The sequence below is a fragment of the Pteronotus mesoamericanus genome, unplaced genomic scaffold (genome assembly GCF_021234165.1).
Source record: "Pteronotus mesoamericanus isolate MK-2021 breed Mesoamerican mustached bat unplaced genomic scaffold, CSHL_Meso_final contig_347, whole genome shotgun sequence".
NCBI lineage: Eukaryota > Metazoa > Chordata > Mammalia > Chiroptera > Mormoopidae > Pteronotus > Pteronotus mesoamericanus.
The window spans coordinates 10,456,053-10,468,600 of NW_026555137.1; the positions used below are offsets into that span (position 1 = coordinate 10,456,053).

At 51.4% G+C, this 12,548-nt stretch overlaps 1 protein-coding gene across 1 annotated transcript in view; it reads left to right on the forward strand.

Annotated features, from left to right (window-relative positions):
- CNIH3 (cornichon family AMPA receptor auxiliary protein 3) overlaps positions 1–12,548 on the forward strand; it is a 70,403-nt gene that overhangs the window by 21,721 nt on the left and 36,134 nt on the right. Inside the window, 1 exon segment of the mRNA XM_054576645.1 lies at positions 10,099–10,167. Within this exon segment, the coding sequence (XP_054432620.1) occupies positions 10,099–10,167 (69 nt within the window).

The window sequence follows — 12,548 nt, forward strand, 5'->3', positions numbered from 1 at the left end:
CAGGCTCGTAAGGCCAGAGGATGGGCCCACACGGGAACCAGCGGCCGTGTCTGAGTTGCAAACGGGGGTTGGAGTGCCTTTCCCATGCCTGGACTACGACTGGGTGGCGGGAAATCACCTGGCCCCCCGTTGTAGAGGGGTGTCAGGTGGTCTGCACGCAAGAGCCAGCAGGTCGATGAGTTGGGAGTGAAGACCTAGCCGTGGGAAGGTGCTACCGAAAATGAGGCTGGCTCCGGTGTCCTTCCAGGCGATGAGTCTGTGTGCAGTCTGGGGCACTCGGGCTGCCGGCCTGGTGTTGGAGGAAAGGGGCGGGGCCGGGGGGACAGACCCGAGGCCCCTAGGAGAGGGGCGAACAAAGCTAAGCAGTGTCAGGGATGCCGCGGGTGTGTTCTTGTTGCAGCGAGCAAGTCCTGTGGGGGCAGGGTGGCGAGGAAGGCCTGGCGCTACCAGCCACACCCACGCAGCAGGGGCAGGACTTCGAAGCGAGCCTGCGAAGCACATCAGTCCCTGCTGCGCTGGCTGGTGGGGCCTGGCTGCCGCGTGCCCTGTGCCTGTCCCTCGGGAGGACGGCGCAGGGCGGCTGGGCCTCTGTGCACCTGAGGCCACCTGGGCCCGCGTGAGAGGGCAAAGGCCGTGGAAACTCCCCAGAAATCTCCTCATCCCCCACCGGGGAGGCCCAAGTCTGAGAAGGGAGAACACTTTGTGCCAACCCGCCCAGCCCGCCCAGTTTTGATAGTGAAAATAAATTTTTGATAAGGTTACATTTCTCTTCTAAATTATTTTTGACTAATTACATTTCAAACTGGGAGGACCTTATCCTTTCAAGAGACTGCAGAATATTAGGCATTTCATCTACATGTCATGGTTTTCTTCCCTAAATTATGGGTCTGCATTGTCTCAGGCCAGTATTTCACGTGAGGAGCAGTTGGATTTTAGATAATCCTACATTTTTATTGATCGCTTTTACACACTTCTTCATGAAGGCCTCTGTTAAAGAAAATGAAAGACTGTCATGTCTCTTCAGCTTTCACTCTGTGACCGGAGAAGCTGTGGGCACTCAGCATGAACCCTCAGGGGTCGCGCTTTCCCACCACCCTGCAGGTCAGGGTGGACGCCCCCGCTCGCCTGCCAGGCCGCGTATCCATTTTGGACAAAGTAAAGGTGCTGCGTTCCAGCCCCTCTTCCTTTTCTAACCAAGCTGAAGATGTGCTGTTGCTTTTGGATGAGCTGGATGTGTGCCTCCTTGCTATCCATTTTTATTTTATATGTATTTTTATTGTTATCCGAGGACATTTTCATTTGCTTTTTGAGAGAGAGGAAGGGATAGACAGAAACATCGATGTTAGAGAAGCATTGATTGGTTGCCTTTGTATGTACTCAGACTGGAGAGCTGTGCTGGTCCTGAGGATGAATCTGCAACCTAGGCACATGCCTCAACCGGGAATCGAACCCGCAGCCCTCCAGTTACGGGACGGTGCTCTAACCATTGGGCTACGCCGGCCAGGGCCGGCCAGGGCTATTACATTGTTTTAATAACAAGGATCTCCCATATGCCAGTGACACTGTTTTTTTTTCTTTTTTTATTTGGTTGTAAACCAGGAGTGGCCTCCATAGACATGTATTTTAGCCACTGTCTGAAGCCTAGTTCTAAAATTTTAATTGGTTATATCTAATAACTGCATACAGCAGGTCACTTCCTTTGTTTCTTAGGAAGCACTTTGCAAATACTTCATCCTGGAGAATTCATTAGGAAGCCGTGTGGTTCACAGCCAGGTATTCTGCAGCAGCATTACTGAGATTTAACAAACAAACAAACAAACAAACCCTTTGCTGAGCAACTAAGATAACTAGTAACTAGTAGTACTGGCTTTGAAATTTTTCTAGGACAAAATAGTTTCCTTCTCTCTGGTACAAAATGTTGAAGACTTGTCCCATCATCTGTCCACATGCTGGAAAGTCTCCAGAGTATTTCTTTACTTAACTTTTAGGGAAGGCAATGTGACCTAACCTTCCAGTCTCTTGCGGCTCTTGTATCAGTGAGGGTCCCAGACGAAGTCAGACGGCACATTCCAAGGGGGTGACTAGGGAGACTTTCATGAAAGGGCCGTTTCCAGAGGAGAGGCAGGATGGAGCAATCACCAGGGACAGTGAAGCGCCGGGACCTAGCACAAGGGGACACTGTCACCAGCCTGGGCCTGCAGGGACAAGCGGTGGGAGCCGTTCCCCATCTTCCTGAGAGTCGTAGGGTATAGGGTCCCCTGACAGGAGCTATGGTCTCATGTGGAGGAGCAGAGACGCCGCCGAGCCCCAGTCTGGCAGGGAGGGGAATAAGTAACCTACTAGCACCCCGCGGCCTTCTGCTGGTGCCTCTGATTATCCCCAAAACGTGGGAAGCCAGGGGGGCAGGGAGACAGCAGCGTGGAAAGGCATCTGGTGGGGGTCGACGGAGACTTCTCGGCACAGGTCACCTTTGGGCAGAAGGAGAGTGGACATCCTGGCAGGAGGGAGAAGCCTGGTCCAATTCCTCAATTTTCACAAATCATTGTCACTGTCACTTTTGGCACATGGGACCTCCCAGCTGTAGAGAGCCGTTGCTAATGAGCCACGCAGATCACCCGTGGTCTCGGTCGTTGCTGAGGAAGCTGGCCTCCACTCCCTCGTTCTCCAGTTGCCAGAGGCCTGCTTGGGAGACGTATTAGCGCAAGACTGTCTGAAGCACGTTCCGGGTCAGGGCCGTATTGTCTCATCTAGCCAGCCCCCTGAGACCTCTGTCCTGGGTCACGGTTTGGAGTTCCTTCTCAGCAATTACAGAGGGACGCTGCAATAAAAGTCTAAGACCTGCCGCTGTGTCTGCTGTGTTGTTTGTCTGTGTGCTCTACTGAAGTTAAAATAACTGCAATAAATGATTTTTAGATGTGAGTGTTGGGGACAGTTTGTTTCCTATGAGGAACTAGTATGCTTCCTTTATGGCCACATTGAGAACTATGTAACTGATTTCTCATTGTACGTTAGCTTCTGGGCAACTTAGAGCCCAAATTTCAAGCCAACTAATTTGGCGCTTTGGGGTCTGTGTGTGTGTGTGTGTGTGTGTGTGTGTTTCCCCCTCTAAATTTTTACATTTTATTAAGGTGTGAATTTTATTCCTGAACCTAATTTTCCTTCTCAAATATTTTTCACTATTTTCTATACTTCTGGTATACTACCTGAAATAATTTTTTTTGTAAGGTAGGACATTCTTACACACTCCTGAATAGGGGTAAATTCAGTTGGTTAGTTAGTGGCTCGGAAGCAAGTGGCCTGGATGGAGGTTCTGAATCTCGGGACGAGCGTCACAATGGGTGGACATGTGACGCGGGGAGCTGCGCCCTGCACGCCAGCTTCCCTCAGGGCGCCACCTCGGGCGAGGAGACCGTGTGTTGCTGTCGAGTGTCTTCTGAGGAGACACTCCCACCTCGGAAGACCTGTCTGCAAGAAGGCCCGGGTGGGTGGCTGTGATCAACTCATGAAGTATTTATGAAAGTATTTTGAGAAGTTTAAAATGTTTCCCATTTGTTCCTGCACTCATTTAGCATGTTTTTGCAAACTCTAGGCCACAGATAGGTAAACTCATTCATTCATTGATTCTTGCAATAGATAGTTATTGAGCACCTAGTGTGTACCTGGCCCTGATCCAGGGCCTAGGGATGGGGCAATAACCTGAACAAAGTGTCTCCTGTCTTAGAGCATTGCATCCTACAATCGCCGAGACACTCATAACCTAGTGTATTCTTTGTGTCTTAGGGAGCAAAGGAGTTCTTAAATATAACTTCAAAAAGTATAAACTATAAGGCAAAAGTGGGTTGATTTCCATTCAATGAAGGATGCCACAGACAGAATTAATTAACAGGTGACAGATGAGGAAAGATATGCCACGTGTCTAAAACTGAATGCACACCTGCAACATACAGGCAACAGTTGGAAATAAAAAGAAAAAAGGTAATGATCCTATGGAAAAACAGGCAATTTAACAGAAAAGGAACCCTGAAAGACTAACCATTATATGAAGAAAGGCTCTAACTGGAGAAATACAAGCTGAAACAACAAAAAGATACTTAAAACCTATTAGGCTGTAAGAACTAGAAGCTGGATGCTGCCAAGTGCTGGCAGGGGTGTGGGATGTAGTCAGCGAGTACTTAGTTCAGTTTATAAAAACCATCAACCACGTGACCCAGCAGTTCCATTCCTAGTTATAAATCCCAAAGAATGTGCCACACCAATCCCCAAGGGAGCACGCGTGGCGACTCTGTAGCATTGTCTGAGGTGCGAAGGTCAAATCAGTCTCTGTCTCTCACCGGGTAGACAAAGCAGAGCGGCTACGCTCGACTACACTGCCCAGTGCAAAGGGTGCGAAAGAGAACGAGATACAAGTTGGGTAAATTAAAATTATATGCACACAAACATACATACCTTGTAAGAACACAGAAAAGAAAGGCACACATTAAATGTAAACCAATAATCATCTAGGATGGAGGGAAAGTGCGAATGGGATAAAAGGAAATGAACGAAAGAAATAAGAGAGGGCCTCACTCACATCAATGACGTTAACGTGTCGTGAACCAAGGAGGAGGGTTAGTTCACCCTCTGCCCTCAAGGATCTCAAAACAAACCAAAAGCAACTCACTGAAGCCAACTTTTACAATTTTAAGTTCCAGCCCAGAGCTGGGAGTCCTGCCTCGCTTTTTACACATCCCACCTTTCGTCTGATTGAAGAATTCACACGCACACTCAGAACAATCAATGCCTTGCTTAATAGGCTGCTACTCCCAGGGGCTGTTGCTTTTTCAGAGTGAACAAAAGAGAATGAGGTTAAGAGAAGAAAAAATTATTCTGACACTTGTTAAGGTGCCAAGGAAGACTTTATTCAAGACTATTGTAGTAGGGGAGAGGGATCAGGCTCCATTCTGAATACCAGGACAGCTGGGGATTTATAGCCAAGGAGCAGAGTGAAGGGGTTGGTGGATGGAAAGTTACTGAGAGGAGCCCTCCGGGGCAGGGGGATTCTTCCTGAAGCGACTTGATAGGATTCCTGCTGGAGGCAGCCTGGTAATCAGATATCAAGGATGGGGATTCTCTCTAAACCAGCTTAGCAGGATTCTTGCTGAAACTAGACCCTGCAAGGACAGGCACAGAAGCCTAACGCTGAATTTTGGTTGAGATTTGGTCGAGGAGAGAGTCTTTGTCATCAGTAAAGGCAAGTCCCTCGGCTGCCTTGCTTTTGGTAGCACCTCCTCCAGCTCCCACCACAGGGCCTGGGGAATGGGAGAAGGAAAAACGATGGGTTTCCTGGAAGATGTTTTGGGGTGTGGGAGCTTCCCCATGCACGTCCACACTCGCGGGCGCGCACTGCTCCGAAGCGTGGCCGGGTTGGCCGAGGGGCGCTGCAGGCCTGGGAGCTGGAGGAGGCGCCCCTGTGCCCAGAGGAGTAGAGGACAATGGGACCAGGCGGAGGAGTGACCCCAGGAACCTGGGGGAGGCTGAAGGCTGAGACCCAGGGGCTGTGTGGAGGGTCCCCAAATCACGTGAGCCAGAAGTTGCTCCTGAGGTCTCACGTTTGAGAATGGCAGAGCTAGCTCAAGCTCGGTGGGAGGGAGGCGGAGCCTGAGGCTGGAACAGTATAGGACCAGTAGGCTCTGAGGTCCCGACTCGCTTGAAGTGTCCAGCAGTGGTGCTGGGTGGGCTGCCTGAGTTGGGGGCAGGGCGGAGCAGGGGGCTGTGGCTGCCCGAGTGGGACCGGGAAGGTCCCAGATTGCTGCAGGCCACGCCCTCCCCGTTTGGATTCTTTAGAGGGGCTGCCCCCACGTCCCCCACAAGTCGGCAGGGTGTGAACCTTCTCCTTGCCCCCTGTGCTCTGGGTTTTACCCTGACCAGGACGGCTGCCAGCTGGAGTCTGGAACGCTCTGCTGAGTGTCGGCAGGAGCCAGTTGGCTGGGCCTGCCCCATCTCCCGCTCTCTTGGCTTCTGTCCCAGAAGTGCCTGGCTCTGGGGTGTCATTGTTTGCTGTTAACTAGATGGGACCAGGGAAGCAATGTTGGAACCAGCTAGGTCTTCAAATTCTGGCAGAGACCATGGTACGTAAGCCATGCCCTGTGTTTCCCAATTTGTACTCATCATCCAGGTCTAGGGACCGGTCCGGAGGCAGCTGGTCCCAGCCTCCCTCCCAGATCCACTGCGCTGTCTCCCAGCTGGACAGAGTGGCCTGCTGCTTTCACACAGCGGTGCTGTCCTTGGCTCCCACCTCCAGCCTCTCCCCCTACAGCGCCTGGTGCTCCTGGAGTGTGTGCAGCTAATGACTTTGCGGGCGGCCAGGGCGGGAGGGGGGTCATGAGGCCAGGAAGGTGAGGCCCAAACGTCTGCACGGTGCTAATAACTGCAGTGATAAAAGCAATCGTATTTATTGTGACTGACATCGTGCCCAGTGCTTTATGGGCATTATTTTAATCAGTCCTCATTGCAACCAGATGGGAGGCCTTGGTTTGACTCCTGACACCAGAGCAGTGGTCCTGGGTGAGTCATTGAACCACGCTTGGCCTCAGTTTATTCGTCTCTAAAATGGGGACAATAGTAGTATCTGCCTCACGGGTGGCCGAAGGATTAAATGATAAAAAGCATGTGCAGTGTGAAGCCCAGTGCCCGACACAGTGAACTTGTGATGATTGGTAGCTGCTGTTGGAATCGTCTCGATTATAGCCCTTGACACATTGTAATATAACAATCTGTTTACGTGCTGCCCATCTCTGGACCAGGAAACTGATGGGGACAGGAGCTGGATCTTGTGGATTTTGGTCTCTGCAGGGCCTATCCCAGAGCCTGTGGGTGAAAGGTGCTCACGGAATGACCGGCACGCAGAGAGTGGTTACTGGGGTGGGTGGGGACGCCGAAAGCCTGTATCCTCATTGCCTGCCTTCCCGTCTCCATCACCGCGAAGCGCCACGAAGTGCCTGTTTTCTCATGGAACTCAAAGGCATAAGCTGCACTTGTGGGCTTTCCTTCCTTCACTCCTTCCAGGTCGGGAGCTGAGGGGGTCAGTAGTCACCTGCTTTCCTACTGGCTTGGCAGCTTGGAATCCCCCAGGACCCCTCTCCTTTCCCCGCTTCAGGCCAGACCTGCCCCCCAGCACTTACACAGGGACACGGGCACAGGTCAGGACTGGGCACGGGAAAGGTGCAGGCGTGTCTCCAGCCACAGCCAAGACGTGGGGGCTTGGCTTTCCTCCCTGGGCTCCCATTCTCTTTGGGGAGCTTACATGGGGTGCACCAACAGTAGGGGGTTCTAAGGCCACCCAGAGACTTCACTTTCAGGTGACTGAATCAAAACAGAGTGCATCGTCTTTACAGTTGGACAGATACCAGGCCGAAGAGTTGCTGAGGCTGGCCTCGGGGCAGCCAGGAAGGCGAGCTTCGGGCTCTGCCCGCCATCCTGCTTGCTTGCACTTACGTCAGGGAGGGTGTGAGTGAGGATGCTAAGGACATCGGCCCCATTAGGGTTTGTAGTTTGGAGGCATATCGTATCTCAGCAGACTGAACGGATGGACCAAACTGAATAGCGAGGAACTAGAGAGATTAGTCGGTTTCTGCTCCTAGGCCCCAAATCTAACAAGGTGCATGCAGAGCAAGGTGGATTGAGTTTAGCTCCAGCGCATGAAAAAAGACCCAAGGCTTTTAGGCAATGCAAGGCCGGTATCAAGCCAGGGGTCCCAAAACTAATGCTGTCAGGTTGCATTAACAGAGGCAAAGGTTACAGAACAGAGGAGGTGACTGACACTCTTACTCTCTGTGCTGGCTGACCTCACCTTGACTATGGAGTTTAGTTCTGGCAGTGACATTTCAGGACAGACACTTAGCTATGATGTCAATGCAGGGCTATGAGGGTGATGAGGCAACTGAGCGCTGGTTTATATCAACGCAGACTGGGGAGAGCTGGGCAAAGGACGGCCGACGATCTTTGCGGGGTGTCTTCTGGAGGGGGTCCATCCCATAAAGCGGCGCTGTGCACTGGGACCTCCTGCGAGGCTGGAAGGGTTTCCTGCCCCTGCTGTTTAAGCGCTACTAGACAGATGTGGTTTTTGAGCAATTGAAATGTGGGAACTGAATTTTAAATTTAATTTTAACTAATTAAAATTTAAATGTATGTAGCCAAATGCGAATACCTTACTGGACAGTGCGGCTCTGGAGGGCAAACAAAAGAATAGACCAAGATTGGCAATTTTTTTTTTTTTTTTTTAGTAAAAGATATGATAGTAACTACCTTGGGCTTGACAGGCCTTATGGTGTCTGTTGCAGCCATTCTGCTTTGCCCTTGCGGTGCGAACGTGCCCAGAATGACATATAAAAGGACGCATGTGTCTGTGTTCTAATAAAACTTTATGGAAGCTGAAATTTTAATACAATGCGATTTTTACACCAAATATTGTTCTTCTTTTGATTTTTTCCAACTGTTTTAAAAGCATAAACACCACTCTCAGCTCACAGTTGTACCAGAATGGGCGGCAGGCGGGATGTGGCCCGTGGACCGCAGTTAGCTGACCCTGGCTTAGACAGTGGGTGGCCGCCTCTGGAGCCATGTGTGAATCTGATACAGGAAGACAATGATTAATTAGAGGTAGCCAGGAATGGGATAAGCATCCTCAGTAAATGATTAGTTTCTTGTTACTAAGGGGCTCAAGTACGGGCTGGATAATTAGCTACCTGGTAAAGGATGATATAGAAATGTGTCTATTGAATACAAATTATACTAGAATTTTCTCCTGACTCTGTAGGAGTATTGAAATCAGGATGACAGGTGACTGCTTTAAAATTATACCTGCTTTGTAGAGGGAAGTAAGTTGTTTTTGTTCACAGGGCACTTACCCTCAGCCCTGAGCTGCTGGCAGAGGGGTGCTGTGGTGGAGTGACGGTTGCATTGCTTTGGCAATTTTGCCAAAATGTTCAGGGCTCCCTGGGACATGCAGTCATGGGGGATGGGTTGCTATGTCCATTTATGTGCAGCCCACTGGCCAAATACTACCTTGTTCTGTCATCGAGTTGCCCTTCTGGAGACAAGGTGGCCAGGGTAGGGAGCTTCACCTCTTGCTAGTTCTTTCTGTGGATATGCCATGCCTTATTCTGCACCGGGAGAAGGTCACCCCCAACGTTCTCCCCTTCAGACAAATGGGGAAACCGCTGCTCTCTCGGGAGCTCCGAGTCTCTGTCCAGAATGAACTTGACCCCAAAGCCAAGCTGTGAAGGCTTGACTGTCCGGGGGTTGGTGATCCAGCCTGTGGCCGCCGCAGACGGGGTCCCTTCTATGACCATCAGCTCTGCTTTCTTGCTTTTCCTCCCTCTTTTCCTGACTTCTGTCCATTTCACTTTTGGTCAGCACCTCTGCCAAAATAAACAAAAACATAAGAAATCAACAGCTCCCTGTAATGAGAGAAGCTGAAAGTGCATCTTTGTTCTTTTCTCCAATCCCCAGCCTGCTCTCACCATCATCTTTGTAAAGCACAGAAAGCTTAAGCACAGAAAGTTTAAGAAACTTTATTTTGGGAATTTAAAAAATTATGATATATCCTACATACAACATTGTGTAACTTTAAGGCGATACATTTTTATTGCAACATGGTTGCCGCTGTAGCACTAGCTGACAGCCTCTATGCCATCCCATAATTATCATATCTTCTAGTGTCAGGAATAATTAAGATCTACTTTCTTAATTGTTACTATAATACACTTTTGTGTCTAGAATCGCTATACTGTGTATTAGATTTCCAGGACTTATTTCTCTAGGAGTTGCAAGTATGAACGCTTAGACAAGATCTCCCCCATTTCCCATTTTGGGGATTTTTAAGTAAACACAGTAGACAGAAGAGTGCAATCAACCCAAGTGTCCATCACCAGCTCGGTAGCGACCGACTGCTGGCAGGTGTGCGTTATTGACTACCTTCTTCTGTCACTGAGTCACCCTTCTGTGTTACATTGAGTCCTGCCTCCTAGGTTACTTTGAAGCAAATCTCCAGGAAGCTTTTGACACATTGTATTGATTCACCTTTGCACTAATGTCTCATTTCTTTGTATTTCGTTTCAGATCATTGCCTTTGATGAGTTAAGAACAGATTTTAAGAGCCCCATAGACCAGTGCAACCCTGTCCATGCGGTAAGTGGGGCCGCTGGTGGTGGGAAGGGTGGTGTCACCACGGGGCACCCAGGGCCTGGCAGACGGGCGAGTGTTCAGCGGGTAGGATGAGTGAAGAACTTTCTCAGCCCTGACAGCACTTCCACACCCGGCTCGAGGCTGTTGAGGAGACTTGTTGTTCTTGAGGTCGGCTGGGGGCTTGATTTATCTTGTGAGTCAGGTATGGCAGCCCCAAGAACCCAGGTGGGCTGTGGCTGCCGAGTCCTCGAGGCCTCGTGTTCGTGTGTTTTGGTCACTCATCCCTGAACAGGGAGAGCTCCCCGTCGTCCCCACGCCGGGCAGGGTATAGGAGCGTCCTTCGTGGTCTGCCCCGCTCTTGTAGGGTGGGTACATGGACACAGCTCCTGGCCCCGGATCCGTTACGCGGGGAGCGCTCGCCCGCAGAAGCTCTGTGGGCTGAGGGGCCCCCGCGGGGGAGTCTCGTCAGGTCTGGCCGTCTGGTCTGGCTTCGGCACGTGCTGCTCCCGCGTGCTACCGCCCCGTCCTGTTCATCGGGCTGCGCCTGCTGCCCCCGCCCTGGGAGGATGCAGGAAGAGGCTTGAGTGCAGGGGAGGAGGAGGACATCCCTTCTGTTGAGTGGCGTGGGCACCCGCCGTCGGCTTCCCTGGCCACACTGGCCCAGTGTCCCTAAGCCAGCGGCCCGACGGGTGTGTGGGCGGAGCCTCTTCCAAACCCACTGCAGAGCAGCCCTGAGGGGCTTCAGGGATGAAGCGTGTGTGGGTGTGCCTGCGTGTGTACACAGACCTGCACACACACACGCGCGCACACACAGGCCATTCTAGTGTGTGCCTCCTCCTCAACCCACCAGGCCTGTGTGCAGTTCCCTCCGGGCCCTGGTTTCCTCTGTGGATCTTTTCAGTCCGAAGTCACAGCAAGGCTCCCAGGATTTCCTGGTGTGAGGACTCCTAAGCCTGGAAGGCGTATGCCAACATTCTTTAAGTGGCAGGGACAGAGGGGTCTGTTCTGAGCTGCTGGCCCCTTGAAGAAGGGCCATGCTCTTAGTCCAGGACTGGAACCCAGCTCTGCCTGTCCCCAAAGCCTGTGTTCTTATCATCTGCTCCATGTGGCCTCTTTAAGACTTGATCCTACAAAACCCGAGGCCCCCTTGGCCTCACATCCTTCGATCTCTGAATCCTTTGAGTCTCTGAAATAGACAAACCTTTTCAAAGTCAAATGTGCAAAGCAGAATTCTGTTGCTCAAACAAATCCCTACGTTCCACTTGAAAACTCACTATATTTCATGAAATGTGTCATTATGAAAATGCATTGTGTTTTCAATATCCCCTGTGCTCACTTGGCTCCTCCAGACCTGAAAGGGTGGCCCGGGCCTCCCTTCTTTCTGGATGTTCCCATGTTTGGCACCAACGTTTCGTGTCCGGCTTGTCAATATCTGCCAGGTGCCTGGAGTGCCCTAGTCTGGAATTCCGGGGGAGCCCAGAGCCCGCTTTCCTCCTAATTGTTGGGGCATAAATCAGAAAGCGGCCACTTAGAGCACCAGAGCCGTTTGAATGGCCTCAGGGCAAATGCAAGTGAAGAAATTTGTGCTGCCGCTCAGTTCCGTTGTGTACACCCCGCACTGGGGTGCAGGTGATCGGAGGGCCGCAGGGGCGTTTTCTGAGCCCGTCCTCTCACCACGGCCAGTTCCTTGGTCCACGCTGACCAAAGAGAATAGAATCAGGACCAGCGGAAGTTCCATGGAGCCACCCCGAAAGGTCAGGGCCAGAACGGAGGCTGCACACAGTAGGCACTCAGTAACAGCTTGTGGATGAAAGAATGAATGAGTATTGAAGGGTGAGGCTGTGTGGCATAGAAGCTGGACCTCAGCTCCTTGCTCCTCTCCTTAGAGCTGCACTTCTAACTAGCCGGACCCGGGGGAGGAACTCGGGCAGCTTCAAAAGCCTCAGCCCGGGGCTGTGGCTGCTGTCCGATGTAATGGAGAGGTTACTTCCCTTGGATACACTCCCTTTAGAAAAATAAAGCCAAAGGGCAGAGAACGTCTCTTCTGTAGACACTAATCAAGGCACATCTGCTCTTTGAAACCCAAGTGGAAAGTCCCTCCCAGGAGGGCCGGCTGCAGGCTTTAGGGCCGCCGGTGAACACGTGGTGCCGGTCAGCAGTTGGACCATCTTATGGAACATGGAGGCTGAGAGAGACTTGGCCTGTAGAGAAAAGTACAGACGCCTCTGCTGGGCTGAGAGGGAAGCGGGGCCCTCGTTGTTTGCTGGTAGAGTTCTGCTATGAGCAAATGACTATGACCAGGCAGATGCAAGAACTCCTGTTAGGAAAAGCCGCGGGCGGGAGCCTGCACGCCTCTGGCTGGGGGGCCTCTGGTGGGCTCACCT